At 37.6% G+C, this 18635-nt stretch overlaps 1 protein-coding gene across 1 annotated transcript in view; it reads right to left on the bottom strand.

The window, feature by feature from the left end:
- Window positions 1-272: 272 nt before the first annotated feature.
- Window positions 273-18635, bottom strand: part of LRPPRC (leucine rich pentatricopeptide repeat containing) — a 111225-nt gene continuing 92862 nt past the window's right edge. Inside the window, exons 31-38 of the mRNA XM_038551169.1 lie at window positions 16020-16108; window positions 12151-12355; window positions 9539-9678; window positions 9292-9407; window positions 6739-6813; window positions 4754-4838; window positions 2655-2797; window positions 273-430 (exon numbers count right to left, since the gene is read on the bottom strand). Of these exons, the coding sequence (XP_038407097.1) occupies window positions 374-430; window positions 2655-2797; window positions 4754-4838; window positions 6739-6813; window positions 9292-9407; window positions 9539-9678; window positions 12151-12355; window positions 16020-16108 (910 nt within the window). The 3' untranslated portion in view covers window positions 273-373. The remainder of the gene's footprint in view (window positions 431-2654; window positions 2798-4753; window positions 4839-6738; window positions 6814-9291; window positions 9408-9538; window positions 9679-12150; window positions 12356-16019; window positions 16109-18635) is intronic.

Raw genomic sequence — 18635 nt, forward strand, 5'->3', positions numbered from 1 at the left:
TTTCAGATAAACAATATTAGCAAGCAAATCTTCAATAAAGCAGTAACATTTTTATGAAAATAATGAACAAAACAGAGCAGGGAACCTGAAGAGTCACTAGGAGAAGAACCCTGAAAACTGACAGCTTCAAACATCAGAAGCCGCAAAGAAAATGCCACAGATTTAAGTTGTAGGCAAACCCCAAGAAAGTCTAGTGACTACATGCATACCTGCACACAGTATTGTCAATAAAGTGTTGAACATATACATTACGAATAAAAAAATACACAAAGTAACTTTTCAGTTATTTATTGTCCTCTCAAATATACTTAAAAAATAACATTTTAGACACTGAGTCACAAATACACAGGAAATAAAGTACTGCCTACTTGTTTCACAAAGGGTCTTCCCTTGAATCCCTTAGCTGCTTTCTATAAAATTTGAAGGTTTCCTGTTAAGGAGACAAAAAGGGAGGGAAGTTACAGGAGTAGTTGTCAGTGAGAACTGATGGCACAAAACTCAAAAGTCATAAAAAACCAAACCAGGGATCCCTGGGTGGCTCAGCGGTTTAGTGCCTGCCTTTGGCCCAGGGCGTGATCCTGGAGACCCAGGATCAAGTCCCACATCAGGCTCCCTGCATGGAGCCTGCTTCTCCCTCTGCCTGTGTCTCTGCCTCTCAATCTCAATCTCTCTCTCTTTCTCTCTCATGAATAAATAAAATCTTAAAAAAAAAACAAAAAAAACAAAAAAAAAAAACCAAACCAAACCCTCAAAAGTCATAAAGTGCTACAAACTGATAGCAAAGACCACCGGGCCCATGGCAACCGCTATCCCCTCAAGCCTCAGCACTCCTTTCTGCTCACGGAATCACTAGCTGAAGGGCCCAAGTCCAGAGTTAAAGCTAGCACTGAGAGCCTCCACTGTGTGCACACATGTGATGTGTGTGCAGCCTTTAAGCCTGACTACGGAAGGTTCAAATAAACATGAGTACTGACTTGCAGCTTAATGATACAATAAAAAAAAATTCTGCATGTATGATTTCTCTCTCTTTTTAAAAAGATTTTATTTATTTGAGACAGAGAAAGAGTGGTCGTGAGACAGCATGAGCAGGGTGAGGGGCAGAGGAAAAAGCAGACACCCCGCTGAGCAAGGAGCCCTATGTGGGCTGATCTCAGGACTCCACGATTATGACCTGAGCTGAAATCAGCTTAATGGGCTGAGCCATCTAGGCGCCCCACATGTATGATTTCTCTTATTAACATAGAATAAAACAACACAAAATGTCCTGGGCAACTGATTAAAAATGGGCTGAGAACCTGATGGTCCAGATGGTAAACAGACACATGAAAAGGGGGCTCAACGCCACTTATCACCACAGAAATGCAAATCAAAACCACAATGAGCACCTCATACTTGTCGATATGAAAGACAAGAAATAAAAAGTGCTGGTGAGGATGTGGAGAAAAGGGCAGCTCATGCACTGTCGGTGGGAATGTAAAGTGGTGTAGCCACCATAGAAAACAGTATGGAGATTCCTCAGAAAACTAAAAATGGAAATACCATTTGATCCAGGAAGTGCACTACTCAATATTAATCAAAAGAAATCAAAACCAATTTGAAAAGATATGCAACCTCATGTTCACTATTCACTGATTATTTACAGTAGTCCAGCCCATGGAGATAATGCAAGTAAGTGTCCATCAATGGATGGGTGGATAAGGAAAAGGTGATATATGAATATATGATACACACATATATGAGATATATATGAACATTATTCAGTCATAAAAAAGAAAAATTGTGCCATTTGCAACAACATGGATGGACCTTGAGAGCATTAAGCTAAATGGAATAAATCAGAAAGAAAAGATAAATACCATATAATCTCACTTATGTGGAATCTAAAAAACAAAAACAAAAAATCAAAAAACAAACAAAAAACCCCAAGCTCATGGGTATAGAGAACAGACTGGTGGTTGCCTCAGGTGGGCAGAAGGGGTGAAAGGGAGTCAAAATGTACAAATTTCCAGTTATAAAACGATCACGCCATAGGGAGGTAACATCCAGCACAGTGACTCTACTTAATACTGTATTGAATATTGGAAAGTAGCTAGGAGAGTGGATCTTCAACGTTCTCATTACAAGAAAAAAATTCCGAACTGTGTGGTGATGGATGTTAATGGATTTACTGTGGTGATCCTTTTACTATATACACATATATGGAATCATTACATTACATACTTGAAACTATTATGTCAATTCTACCTAAAAAAAAAAAAAAAAAAAATCCTAGATTAAGAAATAACCAACTTGCTTGAAATGAACAAGTAATTCACAGGGAGACAATGTGCTTGGCTATTGAAATACAGGCCATTAAATCCTATTTCAAAGTTGAAATGATGAGAGAATTGCCCCAAGGACATTTGATAAATCCATACCTATAGTTGAAGGTCTGAAATTGACCTTCTATTTCAAACCTCAGCCCCAGAGGGCTATGTTCTCCCACAGCCAAACCCGCAGCATGACTGCTCAGTTCCTGAAGCCTTCCTCCGAGGCTTCTTCACAGAGATCTAATCCGTATGCAATTAAGTATTCAACTTACTTTTTCTACACATTAATACAGAGCATACATAAATCTCTAGAGGTATTCCCCCCCTTAATTAAGGAATACTCACAGGGGGTTCGGTGAAGGGGACAGGCTCTCCAGCATTCTTCAGCAAAACTGCATAACGCTTTAGTAACAGATCATTCAATTTTATATTCCTTGCAATCAGATTTTCATATAGCACTTTAGCAGATACAGCATCCTTGTCTAAGACTGGAAGAAAGATATCATTAATCACAGATGAAGACAATCTACCTTCCTCTTTTCCCAACAACACTTAGCCACTCAGGGATTCCTGAACCCCTTTATCCCAAGGCAAAAGAATACTTAACTAGTTTCAACAAAAACGCCACATTCAGAGTCCACAGGTCCCTCACTCCTCCCCACACCTCTCATTCAGCATCATTCAGGATGAAAGAGAAGAGGACAAATAAGGCTATTAAAAGACCCATGACAGTTAAAGTGACTACAAACCAAAGTCCTCAATCACGAAGTAAACACACACCACGCAACCTGCTTCTGCTTAAAACCACACTTGAAATCAAGCTAACTCAAGGACTATTGTGGTGAGGGTTGTGTAAATTACGGGGAAGTCTAATCTACATCAAGATGAAGATCATCAGGGGGATCCCTGGTTGGCTCAGCGGTTTAGCACCTGCCTCTGGCCCAGGGCATGATCCTGGAGTCCTGGGATCAAGTCCTGCATCAGGCTCCCTGCATGGAGCCTGCTTCTCCCTCTGCCTGTATCTCTGCCTCTGTGTATCTCATCAATAAATAAATAAAATCGTAAAAAAAAAAGAAGATCATCAGCTAAACACCACCAAAAAGACTGGCAATACATTCTCCTATTGTAAAATAAGTATCTCCCCAAAGGGAGTGAGCATGGATAACTCATCAACTGTCAGATCTCTGCAGTTTGGATGAAGTCAATTTCCGCTCTACAGGAAAACTGGTCCCCACAGGGGCCAAAGCCCTTGTTTGCCACTGTCAAGGGCTCACCTCAAGCTCTACTATTGTCCAGGAAGCTACTCAGAAAACTCTCCCATGTGGCCTGTTACTACCTTCATGGTCTCCCGGCTCCTCCCCATCCCAATTCCCGAGTGACATTACATAATTTAGTGGCAGTTTTATGCTGTTTGACACTATTTCCTGGTAGTAATTATTTAACATCTCCCAACCCCCCTAGTGGAACTTTGAGAAGTTTTATGATTTTTAAAAAAGATTTTATTTATTTATTTGAGAAGGAGCACATGAAAGAGGGAACACAGGCGGGGAGTGGTGGGTTGGGAGGAGTAGATTCCGCACTGAGCAGGGAGCCTGATGGAGGGTTTGATCTTAGGATCCCAGGATCACGACCTGAGTCTAAGGCAGATGCTTAACCCATTGAGCCACCCAGGCACCATAAGAAGTTTTAGGATTACTGCCTCTGTTTTGAAATATATCATGGTCCCCTCGTAAGGGTGGAAAACAGAGAACCAATTTACTAATTCTGATTGCAGTTTATTGTTCTGACAACAGTAAAATCAATAAAGTAATTCTTTAATTGCCCCTTGCCTCACATGAGCAGATCAGTGGGTGGCAGATGGACAGGTGATCATAACTAGAGAGGAAATGCTTACACTTATCTTGATTACTGAGAAGACTTTAGCCTGGTTCCCTTTCATGTGTGATGAGCTGGCAATCATCTGCTTAGAAGACTGGAATTTCAACTGTGATTTAAAGTAAAATCTTGGGGCCCATTTTTTAATTAAGGGATCTGTTATTTCACAAGTATAGGCAGGTGGGGAGGGTACCAAAGGAACAAGACAAGTCACGTGATAGTCTCAAATATGTATCTATTTCATGTTGTTTCAGGTGGCCTTGGGGAGACTAGACTGCTTCCGGGTGTATTCACCCAAGGGGACTTCCAGGGCTTTCTGGGAGTCTGGGATCCTATTCAACATAGCTGGGCCCAGCCAAGGATGCTCAGTGAATACTCTTATGTTAATTCTATGAATAATTACATATTTTTTCTCGTAGTTTTAAAACATATTCTAAAGCTAAATCAATTATTTATATCATAGTTACCTGATATTTAGGATTACGGTCTTTGAGCTAAAGACTAACTTAGTTGACTATACAACAAATATCTAAATCATTTAAATAACAAAGTCAGATTAAACTTATTACCACAGCTTTTCATGGCAGAAGTGTATACTTCTTCCTTTTCAACTAATTCAGGAATCAATTCTAACAAAGACTTCAGAGTGGATGCCTAGAAAATTAAATATAGGAAATGTTACCACAACTTGAAAGAAGAGTGAAATAAAACACTGATATATGGACATTATATCAGAAAATCTTCACAATTACAACACAACTGTCTATTCAATTCATTACCTTTTCCCCCTTCTGTATATCTTAGTATTTATTGTTGATTTAATAATTTACAGCCAAAACAAACAAGCATTTTTCAAAAGTTAATGAAATTCTATTCACATGTCTATGAATAATTTTCTAAAATATCATAAAGATTGCTTCTTTTGTCAACTGGTAACCTTCCCAAGAAGTTATAAAATCCCAAAGGGTACAAAGATATTAACTGTATCTTAAGGTGCCAAGATTTTTAAATAAAATGAAGAATTTGATTAAACATTCTGAAGTTTTCCCTGCTTTGTATATAAACAGAGCCATTTCCAGATCTCAGTGGAATGTTTACTTGAGTACTTTCAGAGGTTATCTGGACTAACCTATGGGTTTAGTTCCTACAGTGAATACATACCTGCCACACCCTAGTGATAACCAAACACGTTCTGATATTGCTCCATAAATCAAGGATGGATTTCTATACCTTTATGCCACGTTCTCAGCTCACAAAAGAAACTATATCTTATTTATCCTACTGTCAAATAGCTAGACAATATAACTGGAATTTTAAAAAATTCTAATTCACTCATTACACATTTATTCAATCTATATAACTGGATCTGAATCCTTCCAGGACTTCCTGCAATTTAGTCTCCTGAGAGGAATGCTCTGAGCAAATATATTACTGGACACTTCCTGTCCATCTTCCAAGCAAGGCAGTAGGTACTTGGCATATGGGCACAGACATGTAGAGTGCCAAGTGCTTTTTGGATGTCTCATACTTTTTAATCACAAATTTAAAAAATAGTCTCTTTGAAAGGAAAAAGAAAAGGCAACTAAATATTTTTGAAAAGCTATTTGCTATAAATAAATATAAGAGATAAAAAGTGCAATTAGGTACATTTTAAAAACAGAAAAAACAGTGTGTTAGTGTGGGGGAAATTAAGGAGAAGCGGACCTCTCAGACTGGAAACCTAAATGTTTTGCATAAAACATTACAATTGGCCCTCAGTTTGAAACTTTATATGTGCCCCAAAAACCTAAGAATGAGGTTTGCTATGCTCAATGATAAAATCATATCTACAAAAATTTTTTTGGAGATACGATTTTGTTTTTTTTTTAACATCAAAAATAGTACTTGGTTCTGTTTACACACACACTTTTCGTGTAAATAAGGTAACTATACAACTAGAGAACATTAATTTGTGGCAAATGCTAGTTTCAAAGCCAAATGGCTCATCTACCTGATGGTTTGGACCTGAGAAATTGGCCAGAAGTAGACAACAGCATGGAGACACTCTGCAGTGAAGTATCTTTCTCCTCAAGTGCTTCCCCACTATTAAATGGACCAAATGACCTAAGCAATAGGATATTTCTCTTCCATTTCTAAGGGCAACTTTCTTACTTTCTTTTTATTTTTTTTTAAAGATATCTATCTATTTATTTAAAGTTATCTCCATCCTCAATGTGGGGCTCAAACTCACAACCCCAAGATGGGGTCCCATGCTCCACCTACTGAGCCAGCCAGGCACCCGTTAAGGGTCCTGTCTTAGGGCTCCTTCCACACAACTACATGAACAGGGAATTCACTGCGTGAACTTGGTTTGCATTTCCAGTAAAACAAAGGAGCCAGAACGGACTCTCTATCAACATCTAAAAAAGTGAAGTAGAGATAAGCAAAATCTTCAGTGTCTACAGTGATTTTAGGTAAGGTACTGACCGACCCAGAGCTCTTATGTGAAACTCAGCACCCTGAATTAAGGCTGGCTTCTAGCATCCCACATCTGTCAGCAAGTCAAGCACAGTACCTTTCCTGGTCTCTGAGAGTTCCTGATACAGAACACCAAGAAGATTGAAGTTTGTTCAGCAATCGCACCACATCTCTAAAAATCGAAACATCATTTGGTAAGTGAAGGTTTTTGATAAACAAGTAGACCAAGGTGAATATTTCCAATTAACAAAGTTCACAATAATATAGTAATGTATCATTACCAATGGGAAGGCCTAATCGTCAACCAATTTTTGTACGGCAAGAAAACAGAAAACAAATGCGAGCTACGCTGAGCTTTCGTGAATATGCTGCCCTTGGCGCTGCGAGTATAAAGTTTGTTTAAAAAGAAAAGGGAAAAATTAAACTAATGCTTCAACAACCGCAGAATAAGGTTTAGGACTGCAAAGAAAGAGGAAAAAAAGAAGCACTATTCCTCTCCAATTATTCTGCCAAGCATTCACAAGTGAGCTAGGGATCATAAGGTTAATTATACATTTAATAAGGTGTCAGGGAGATAACTGCTCGTTTCTTTATAAAAATTAAAATGTACAAAGCAAGTTCTCTTTAAAGTATAATTACCTACACTTATGCATACAAAAGGACTGATTTCAATCTCTCTATTTTATAAAAGGCTTTCATTGCAACAGACAGCCAGCGCTTGAGAAAGAGACAAAAGTTAAACTCAAAAAAAAAGTTTATGTGACAGACCAGATAAATCAAGTGTCTATCCAATCTTAGATGCTATAGTGAAATCAAATATGGCAAGACAATATTTTAGTTTACACTCATCACAGATGTCATTCTTTTAAGTTTCTAAAAGCACATTGCTCTTTCAAAGCTTTAAAACATTGTCAATACTAAAACGAATAGTATAAAAAGAACTTTTGGGGACACACAGAACATTTACATTATAAACTGATGTTTTCGACACCTGTGAATAAAGTATTCTTCACTGCAGCAAGAATAATCTTTGACTGTTTGACAAGCAGGTAAAGGATGGGTAAAGGGTTTATCATCTGAAGCCTCCATCTACTGAAGGGATGACAACGAAAAAACTGTGGTTGCTGCATCAACGCACAGCTGTCACCAAGAGCCCTAGACAGGCCGCTGTGTGAGTGCAGCTTAGAGGGCACGGGCAGCAGCCCTGCCTCCTCCCAGCTAAGGCTGCCGTCAGCACGCACTCTAGGAAGAGCCTGGACAATGTTGGCTCAGGACAGGCTGGCAGATGAAACAGCAAGTGCCACTTCATAAAGAACTATCAAAATAGTGTGTTAAAATGGAACGAAGACTCTGACATGTGTAAGCAGAGATGACACCCCCCCTAGTAGGTACACTTAGATATGTGTACACACAAAGATAAAGCCTCAGTTTATTCCTTTTAGATGGAACTTTTAACACTAAAAGCAGTAAGGTAAGACAATGAAAGAATTCCTGAAATTCCTTACCTACAAGAACTGCCTTTTCTGTTAAAAAAGAAAGGGGGGGGGGGGTAGGAAAAAAAGTAACCAAACCAAACCAAACCAAACCAAAACATTCCCAATTAGCTGGAGTTTCTCTCTGTCCAGGAATAAGAAGTAAAAAAAGCCTCAGAGGCAAGTGCCAATTTCCATCTTTCACAAAACTGTTCACACAGAGAAACTTAAGAACTCCTTTTAAAAATGGCTTGGAATCTGTCAAACTAGATGAACTTCAAGGATCAAAACTAGAGCTCCAGCACAGGGGCACAGTTTCACCTTCCCCATCTACCGCTTAACGTGTTTCGCAGCTTGTAAAAATGGAACTGAATATAATACTATTTACTATCAGAGATTGGTCCCGGGCCTCAATTTGACACAGGGAGTCTACACAAACACAGCCGTTGGCGGGATCGCAGTGACTGTTTGACTGCCACCTGCTGGGAAGGGCTCCCCAGCGGTGCCTGTTTGTGTACATTGCCAGTGGCAGCTCCGATCACCCACCGTTCTGTCGGCACTTGGCACAGCTTTCTATTTAGTGCTGTTAAAATGGCATGAATACAGTTGTCTCCTTCCCTGAAGATTGCTAATTTAACTGAGAGCGCGGGCCACAGAGACCTGCATTTGTCATTTAATGTGTCTGTGACACGCAAGTGAATAGAAAGCAAATTCAACTCTTAATAAACCTTGAATAAGGCACTGCGAATGTTTGAGTATTCAAGTGAGAAGCTGTACTTGAAAAGCAAACATTTCCTACTTTTTGTTTGCAAACTGTGTTGCCATGGTGATGTACAGTCTTTAGAGTGTTGGAGAAATTAAAGTAGGAAATCAAAGGAATGGCTTTGCATTACCTATCTGTATAGAAACATTTGTTTTTACATCATTCAGCAAAACACATCTTCCTTCACTCCCCTTTAAGTCCTAGGGCATTTCTAGCCTGGACTGGCATCTTTAAAACCAGCAACCTCCACTTACAATCCAGCCCTTGTCATGCGACCTTGGTTCACAAAGAATTTAAATGTACTGGCAGCACCATGCTGTTTCCAAAACCCTACCGTGCCATACCTAGGTCTAGTAATTTCTCATAGTTCTCTCAAGTCACAAGGCCCATTGCTTCAGGTGTGGTGAGTCATTACCTGTAAGAGAGCTCTGGCATCATCCACCTTGCCTGAATCCAGAAGCTGAAGGAAAAGATCAGTGACAGGTTTGTAAACTGCAAACTGATTGGCCAGTCTCTCTGCCATGATGCTTACTGAAAAAGTAACGGGTAAGAGAAACCTTTTGTTTAAACAGTGGTATAACTCGCCCACCAACGACATTTGGTCCAGCCTCACTAGAGAGAAAATGTGCTTCTGTGTTCTTTAGCGAGAAAAGCTCACTTACTCTTTTCAAATGCTGGTTCCATCTGTTCCTCTATTATTTTTCTGAATAAGTATGACAAGCCAAAGTATTGGGGTTCCATGGTTTGACTCCCTGAAGTTAGCATATTTTCAATGTTTTCTACTGCAACATCTATGTTATTGCTGTAAGACAAAGTAAAATCAACTGTAAAAAAAAAAAAGTATTTCCTGCAGGCAGTTTTAATATGAGAACTTACTTTGAGATTCACACATACAAATACTTTAGGAAAAAAAGGAAACATATCTATCACTAACCCAATAAAAACCACCATGTAAACTGGACTTAAAACCACCATGTAAACTGAACTCAATCACACATAGGTGGCAAAAGCAATCACTAGGTAGTTCATGCTACAATAACCGAAGTACGTGCTTATTGTAAAACAACGCTCAGGGGGTGCCTGGGTGGCTCAGTGGTAGAGCATCTGCCTTCAGGTCGTGATCCCAGGGTCCTAGGATCAGGTTCCGCACCAGGTTCCCCGAGGAAGCCTGCTTCTCCCCCTGCCTATGTCTGTGTGTGTCTGTCTCTCATGAATAAATAAAATCTTAAAACACACACACACACACACACACACACACACACACACACACACACACAAAACACAGAAAACAAAAAACAATGCTCTGGAGATAAGATCAAATGACTACATATGGAAGAATCAGTGAGTGACAATAACTTAAAATAGTTTACCTTAAATATCTAATTTGATTTTGTAGCTCGTTGGGTATAAAATGAAAAGTCTTTTAAGTGCTATAACTTTGGCTTTACGATCTAACAACTACTCCCTACTGCATGGGGTGAAGATAATGCGTAATACCTCAGAATTCTTAAAGATGCTGATGATGTCTTCAAATGTCTACTTTCATGTCTATCAACCACAGCCACATCAATTTGTTTTTGTTGGATATCACACAACATTTGAAAAATAATCAATTTATACTAAAACTCTCAGAAAAAAAAAGTGTCTTTACATTTAAAAAAACAACAAAAAACAATGACATAGCCTTGTGTAACAAGTTATGATAAAAATTATCTGCATGATTATCTTTTTGGTCAAGGTACTCCTGGATCGATACTTTATAGTTATGATATGGTACTCTGCATCCAAATAATCAATTTTATGTTGGAATTCTTACCTAAATATAAAAATTCTCTAATAAAAATGAATACCCTGTTTTTTTTATAGATTTTTTAAAAATATTTTATTTATTTATTCATGAAAACACAGAGAGAGAGGCAGAGGCACAGGCAGGGGGAGAAGCAGGCTCCATGCAAGGAGCTGGAGGTGGGATTCGATCCTGTGTCTCCAGGATCAGGCCCTGGGCTGAAGGCAGTGCTAAAGCACTGAGCCACCCAGGCTGCCCGAATACCCTGTTTTAATACCTTTTTCTTATGGGTTTTAGTGAGATAATTATTTAATAGTGAATAAAAACACATTCTCCACCTCATATAAAATGATGTTTAATATGGTAACATTTTATTTATTTATTTATTTTTTATGGTAACATTTTAAAATTCATTCAGATCTTACTTAATTTCCTTGTTCTTCTAACTTAATCACTTTTTTTCTTTTAAAGATTTATTTATTCATTCATAATAGACACACACACACACACACACACACACACACACACACACACAGAGGCAGAGACACAGGCAGAGGGAGAAGCAGGCTCCATGCAAGGAGCTGGAGAGCCGGATGTGGAACTCGATCCCGGGACTCCAGGATCATGCTCTGAAGCCAAAGGCAGACACTCAACTGCTGAGCCACCCAAGCATCCCATCACATTTTCTTATTAAGGGAAAATTTAAAGTTCTATCTGGGGCGGGAAATGGTTTTAAAAGGGAAAAGCAAAACTTCTCCACCCAAAGAAATGGGAACAAAAAAACCCTGCAAAAACAAACTACGTTTTAATGATCACAAGGCATTAACTGTATGTGAGGTTAACTACTAAAGAACACTTAGAAGTATGAAGAGTGTCAATTCCATAATTATCCCCACGAATCTTCAACTTAAGCAATGTACTTTGCTAGCCAGGCTAATAAAAATGAAGTATTTATTTACTTCTATACAGTGGCAAGTCTCTGCAAAGAATCTAGAGATGGTGTAAGAGAATCCCCTCTAAACACCTCCCTTTTTAATGGGTGTGTGTTGACAGGAGGGGATGGGTAGGACAGTGGGGAAAACAGAAATGACTATCTTTATTTAACAAGCTTGCGTGTCCCTCTGCTTCTGCAGTGTTCTAGTTGAGTGTCACTCTCAAGTGTTGCTGACAATGAAATGAACTCATTTTTCACATCTGTATCAGTGTTTCAACAACCAGGGCCTGGCAAGTATGAATGAGAAAAGTTACCAACCATGGAAGAAAGTTTCATGGATTTACAAATTTGGTAAATGTGGTTCTAAGGTCTCATTCAAAGCTAAAACACATTTTGTAACATATAATTATTCCCTAACAGAAAACAATCAGCAACTGGCATCAATATTTCCTCTGCAGTTGATACAGTTTCTAATAGCCTAAGAATGTTTTTAAAAAGTGGTATTTGAGATAATGCTATCAGTATCCAGTAAAGGAAAAGTTGAAAATACTCACTTCTTTATTTGTGCCAAAGCAATGTTATTGATGAAAACCATATTTGAAAGTCCAATTGAATGTTCAAGTCCATTTACCATCTTCTGAATCTCCTGTATGCTTTCTACATCACCCTTCATGGCACATGCCTGAATAAGGCGGGTCACTGCTACCCTAGAAGGTATCTGCTTCAGATCCAAGGCCATTTTTAGTGTTGTTAGGGCCTCTACAATAGAAGAGCAGGTGACAGAGTTTTTCTTTTATGAATTGTACTAATGCATTTTGAAAACCAGCTTTTAAATACGAGCACCAAATGGCTACCCACAAAAAGCTATGAATAATTTATTCCAGATTACAGAAAATATTAATACTTTATGAGAAACCTAAAACAAAATAATGATTTGACTATAAAATATCAGAGAGCAGAGAATTTCTTCTTTAAATCACAGAGAAAATACAAATGTTACTGACAGAATGTGGGTTGCCTTCAGAAATAGCATTTAGTGACTAATTTCAAGAAAACTGGCATGTTCAGAAAAATAGAAATCCAAATTTTAAAAATTAAAGAGTCTCCCAAAATATTACAACTTCTACCACATTCATGCTTTCCCAGATTTTATTAGACTCACAGTTTACCTGATTATCAAAATCTTCTAATATCCCAAAGATTCTTCCTTGAAAACAATGTCTCTTTCTAGCCTAAGAGCATCGATTATGCAGCCATGGCCAAACTGGAACATTCAACTTCCACACTAACAAATTCATTTTACATGACTGAATATTTCATAGATACTTGCTAGCATTCATTTTTCAAAGAAAATAAAGATTATAAGATTCCCTTGGATAAAGCCACAGGATTTTTTTTTTGTAAGTACCTGGTTATGGATAAATATGGACTATCCTTCTGATTTATGGACTCATATGCCAGTGAAGCAAAATCATCACATTAAAGATAAGGTGGTAGACTGGAGGGAAAATGTAATATTTAGCATAACAATCACACTACTGCTACCAAGAAAAACTTCCTGGCTTTTTCAAAATTAAAGCAATGTAACCTAGAAAAAAACCTAAGACTTAGGAACTATCTTCTACAGAAGAATGGGGAAAAGCTAATAATTAAACAGTCTATTTTAAAGTGCTACAGTAAAAAACATAATGCATTGAGGGTTTATTACTGAGTAAACAATTTTTAAATACTCCAATCTACAATCTAAACCAGTGATTCTCAGATGGGGAAAAGAGAAAATAGGTAGTTTACATGGCACATTCATTAAAATTTTATAAATACATATGTATATCTAGGAAACAAAAATGTTATTTATTTTATTTTAGTAATACAATCTGTACTTAAAAAGCTTGATAAAATTTTCTTAACTGGTAGTCATACAGAGATAATCAACTTAAAAAATATTATTTTAACTAAGTATTATCTGCTAGAGAAGAGTTTCTTACCATTGGATCAAAAGAATAACAAAAATATGAAAATGAAAAAAAATATGAAAATGATAGTGATGACAGTAACTAGCATAAACTGAACATTTTCTACCTTTGCCGAGCATTTACTACATACAAACACAGCTATACTCAACTTCTGAGAGAAGTACCAATTTTACAGGTGAGAAACTGAGATAGTTTAAATAATGTGCCCAAGGTCATATTGCTAGACACCAACCCAAGAATCCAACACCCTAGAGCCTGCATCTATGGTTACGTGAGAGAGAGGACTGGGACAGTTTATTATTTTACGTCTATCCTAAGGGAGCATGGGACCTTAGAACCTAAATCAAATTCCGTAACAGGACTTGCTTTCTATATAGTTTAGGACCTAAGGGGCACCCAAAATGGTACCCACCCATACTCTTCCCCTTTTCACAGTCACCTTAATTTCCTAATAATGATTATATTGCAAAGGTGCCACAAATCAGCTATTAATATTCCAGAATAGCATTTGCTTATAAAATTATATTAAGATTAAACTGGCTTTATTTTTGTTTTAGATAGGACTGAGAAAAAGAAACCTGAAAAGGATTTTATTTTATTTTAAAATTTATTTATTCATTCATGATAGACACAGAGAGAGAGAGAGAGAGAGAGAGAGGCAGAGACACAGGCAGAGGAAGAAGCAGGCTCCATGCCGGGAGCCTGATGCGGGACTTGATCCCGGTACTGCAGCATTGCGCCCTGGGCCAAAGGCAGGTGCTAATCCGCTGAGCCACCCAGGGAACCCCGGAGAAAGGGATTTTAAAAACTGGAAGCTCTAGTCAGCCACGGAGCAAGATAAGAAGACAGAGATTGTGCCAACACCATTCCCACCCTTGACAATGATCACGGTACTCTAACAACAGGTTAGGTGATGGCAAGGCACAGGAGGTGGTATGTGGGAGTGGAGGTGGTAATGTCATGGCTCCTGCTCTCAGCCAACTTCCAGATGTACTAAATAGCTGAGAAGAATAGATGTGAAATCACATCATAAAGTTTCTTGTAGTTTTCACAGGGCACCAAATATATAAGTGGAAGACAGTAGTCAAATTAAACAAATTCAGTTCACATTCAGTTCAAAAATTAACCCCTTGAAATTAAAAAAGTGTCATATCTTTATCTCCATGTTTACAAAAAAATAAGCTTATTTATGTGGGGAGCAAGTTTAACTTTTCAATGTTTTACAATTTTTTACATAAAATATCAACTTAACAAAAAGGGGTTTTTTAAAATAAAAAACAAAATGAAAGCTTTTGAAGTTTTAGTAACAAGCCCTGTCCAAAAGGACTCTCTAGGTGTGCTGGCCCTGCCTGGGGAAGGAGTGCTGAAATACAAACTCTGCAAAGAGAGAAATCACATACATACTCAGTCTTAATCAATTAGGAGGACATCTAAAAACCAGCACATTTAAGAATTATAGGCAACATTAAAGTTGCACAATTAGCAACTTCCTCCTCAAGGATGTGAGATTATTTTATAAACATGCAAATCAAGAATAACATCATTATTACAGACCGAGGAAGAAAGGAGGTATCCTATTGAACAGTAGAGAGCTTTTTCAATGTTGCTTAAAGATTTCCTGCGTGGGTTTTGTTATACTGGCAACACCATGATTTTAATGGTTTGACTGTACTGACTAAAATTCATATTTAAAGCCCAAGGAGAAAAGATGCTTACCTAAATTTAAGAGAGTCATCGTGTTTTCCCCTTGGGAGTTCACTCATAAGACTTCCAGATCCACAAATACCCTCCACTAAACAAACAGCCCCCTTTCCAGTCTTCCCCAAAATCATCTCTGGAGCTTTCTGGGGTTATCTTCTGAACGTTAATTGAAAAACACTAAACTCCAAACAAACACTGTATTTTATTGCTGTTGGTATTATGAACAATTGAAAAAGTATTAGATTAAGTTTAAAAAATCAATATTATAATCATTTGGTGCACAATCTCACACATTTAACACTCAATTTAACTCATTTGCTATCTCACACACAACCAACACAATATGCAAGAAACAACTGCTGGGAATTGTTTCAGATGCTCTAAAGTATGTTAATTTCCAAAGCAAAATGACTTGTGCTGTGAATTTTAACGCACTTGAAAGCCTGTACTTTCTCTCGTTCTGGAACACAAATTTTGCATGTCTGAAGAGCTGTGATTCATCTTAAGAAAACCCATCTTGTGTTAAATGGAATGGAAACTGGACTAAGTGGTCAAATGACAAGTACATTCATATTCAAGCTGTATTATAAATGCATGTACAGTAATTTACGTCTCTCAGCTACCACAAAAGGCTCTTGATAAGCAGGTAATTTGCTAAATGGACTCCTTTATCCAAGTATTCGAAGGGCGTTACAAGAAAAATCTGCAGAGGCATTAATGTGACGTAAAGGTCAAGCATTGTGACATACCTTTCAAATAATCCCGCCTAACTTGCGTTATGATGAGGAGGCTGTTGGCAGCATCGTTCAGTGTGAAGCCCTTGATGTGGGTCTCAGCGCTAAAAGAAGCAGACATTTAGAAAGGAATTACTGACATGCTTCTGATACGATAATAAATGGTTGAGCACCAAGGTGAAATTATAAAAACTACTGTTCGTATGTTAAAAATATTGCTGCAAAATATCGACCTGGAGACAGCTTTTGTGTTATCCTGTCAATGGTTATAGAAGGATAATTTTTTTTTGCATTCTGACAGATGACAAAGTTGGAAATGAGCAACAAAAGAAACAAAGTACAAGATTTTTTTTAAACAATCGGTTCAGATTCTTGAATGCTGACATATTAGATGATAAAATAACTGCATGCCCTGCATTGTTCTGCTGTATCCTAAGCTGGATACTTTTTCCTCTTTTCTCTACATTCACCATAATTATAAAATGTAAAACTATTCTTTCAGCAACAAAAATGAACATTTATTTTCAGCACTGTATATTTTAAATATAAACGAAAGCATATTACTAACTAACACCATATCATTTGGTTGATTAATTTTCAAATTTCTGTCATCTAGATACATACAGTTTTTAAAGGTGAGCGTACTGCAGAACTAAAACCATTGTTACATTAAAATTAAAAATTTCACACAACCACCTTGTCCCAGCCTTTAGATTTGAAACAAAATCTCCCAACTTTTTAAAGCTCAAGAGCAAAAATCGCTTTACTTCTGACTAAAACCTATGTGATTAAAAAACAACCCTCGGCTGAGATGATTTCTGTTTGCTACACTGTTTGCACATCTCCTATGATGAAATTTCGGCATCCTTAATGCCCCCAGGGTTCATCTCCCGATTAGGAAATCTCCACAGGTCACAAGGAGCAAAAGCAATTGCCACCATTTGCCTTATCAAGCTCAGTGATGATCTTGCTGCCAACAATCTCGGCCTGCCGCCATGAACATCTAAGCCGACCAGATTGAGAGAAAAGCAGGGTCACTGCTAAATTATTCTCGTCAATCCCAAGAAAATCCTCCAAAGACACTGTGACGTGCCCATCCTCTCAGTCAGTCACTTCCAGCCACGGAGATTCACCCCTGCAGTCCCCGACCACAGGATTTTCTTATCCCCCCAACCAATCCTCTTAATCCCACCAAAGCACCCATTGCTCAGTTTGACTTTTTTCCTTTGTCCCATCTGTCAAAGCTCTAAGTCAACAACTCGTGCATGAGACTATAAACTGCATAAAATAAAGGATTTACTTTCTCAATCTTTAGCATGATTAAATAAACAGAAGGCACTATTAAAATTAAGCTCACTTCTTAAGCCAACATTATTACATGTATTATACCATATTTACGTGAAAATATTACCTAAATTCATTGAAAACACGCAGTAACAAAATTTCCTTTTAACTGACATCAAGTGTGAACTATCAGCCTTTCAAAAACCTCAAAACACAGAACATTTTTTTCAATAATCTCTTCCTATCTCAAGAAACTGCCTATTCAATAGAAATACAAAAGTGGGGATTAACAGGAAGTCAGAAACTCTCCCCACCTCTATTATATACTGAACATCTATATTTTACATATATACAAACTGACCATTCCAAACCAAAATATATTCCAAACTAGCCAAATGAGAAAAAAACTACAAAAAGTTACTGGCAAAGATCTCTGTGAACAAAGATCTCTCTCAAACAATAAAAGAATAAAAGAAGTTTATACTTCTGACCCATACTTCAGATCTTCCCTTTTATAAGAAAAAAAAAAACTAGTCCAGAGCTGTCAAATCAAATTTCCCAGATTATGGGAACATTCCTTATCCATGATGTCCAATAAATAAGGTAGTCATTAGCCAGCCACATGTGGCAACGACTGTGATAGAGGAATGGAAATCACAATTTCCTAAAAATACAGTTTAGTGTTATCAGAGATTTAAAATAGTAATCTCCCTTTCTGCTCTTTGAATAAGCAGTTCCCCTCCCCTTGAAAGAATTCATTGTATCTAAATTTTGAAACATGGGGAAATGTAACTCTAACTAAAAATGAAACAGAGTTGGCCAATTTTTTAAAGGCTGCTGTTACTGTTACTTTTGAGGTTCCATAACTTGTAGGAAATGTTTAAATTACCTTATTGATAAAAATGAAGAACTCTCACTAGAGATCAAGTGAATGCAACACATCAGAGACAGCAAAAGGTACAGCAAAAAAAAAAAAAAAAGACTGCATTCTTTAGTTCATAGAGAAAACTACTGCTCTTAAGACTGAGTAAGTAGAATCATGCAAGTAAAATAACAGACTAAAATAACCCCCAAACAACAGATTGCTATCTATGAACTGACAATAACAGTACCAAAATACATGGGGGTGCTGCTACTTGCTACTGGGGCTCATCTGGTCACACCATAATACAATAAAGATGGCCATTAGAAAAAGCAACAATTCTTTTTTTACTCAGGGCACTGGTACAACTGGAAGAGATGACCTAGTTAGAAGCTTGAACTACCACTTCTGAATTTCCAGCCAAGAGTTACTTTCAAAATAACCCAAGATAAAATTTTTTTAGATTTATTTGAGAGAGACAGTGA

The sequence above is a fragment of the Canis lupus genome, chromosome 10, assembly GCF_011100685.1.
Source record: "Canis lupus familiaris isolate Mischka breed German Shepherd chromosome 10, alternate assembly UU_Cfam_GSD_1.0, whole genome shotgun sequence".
Taxonomy (NCBI): Eukaryota; Metazoa; Chordata; class Mammalia; order Carnivora; family Canidae; genus Canis; species Canis lupus.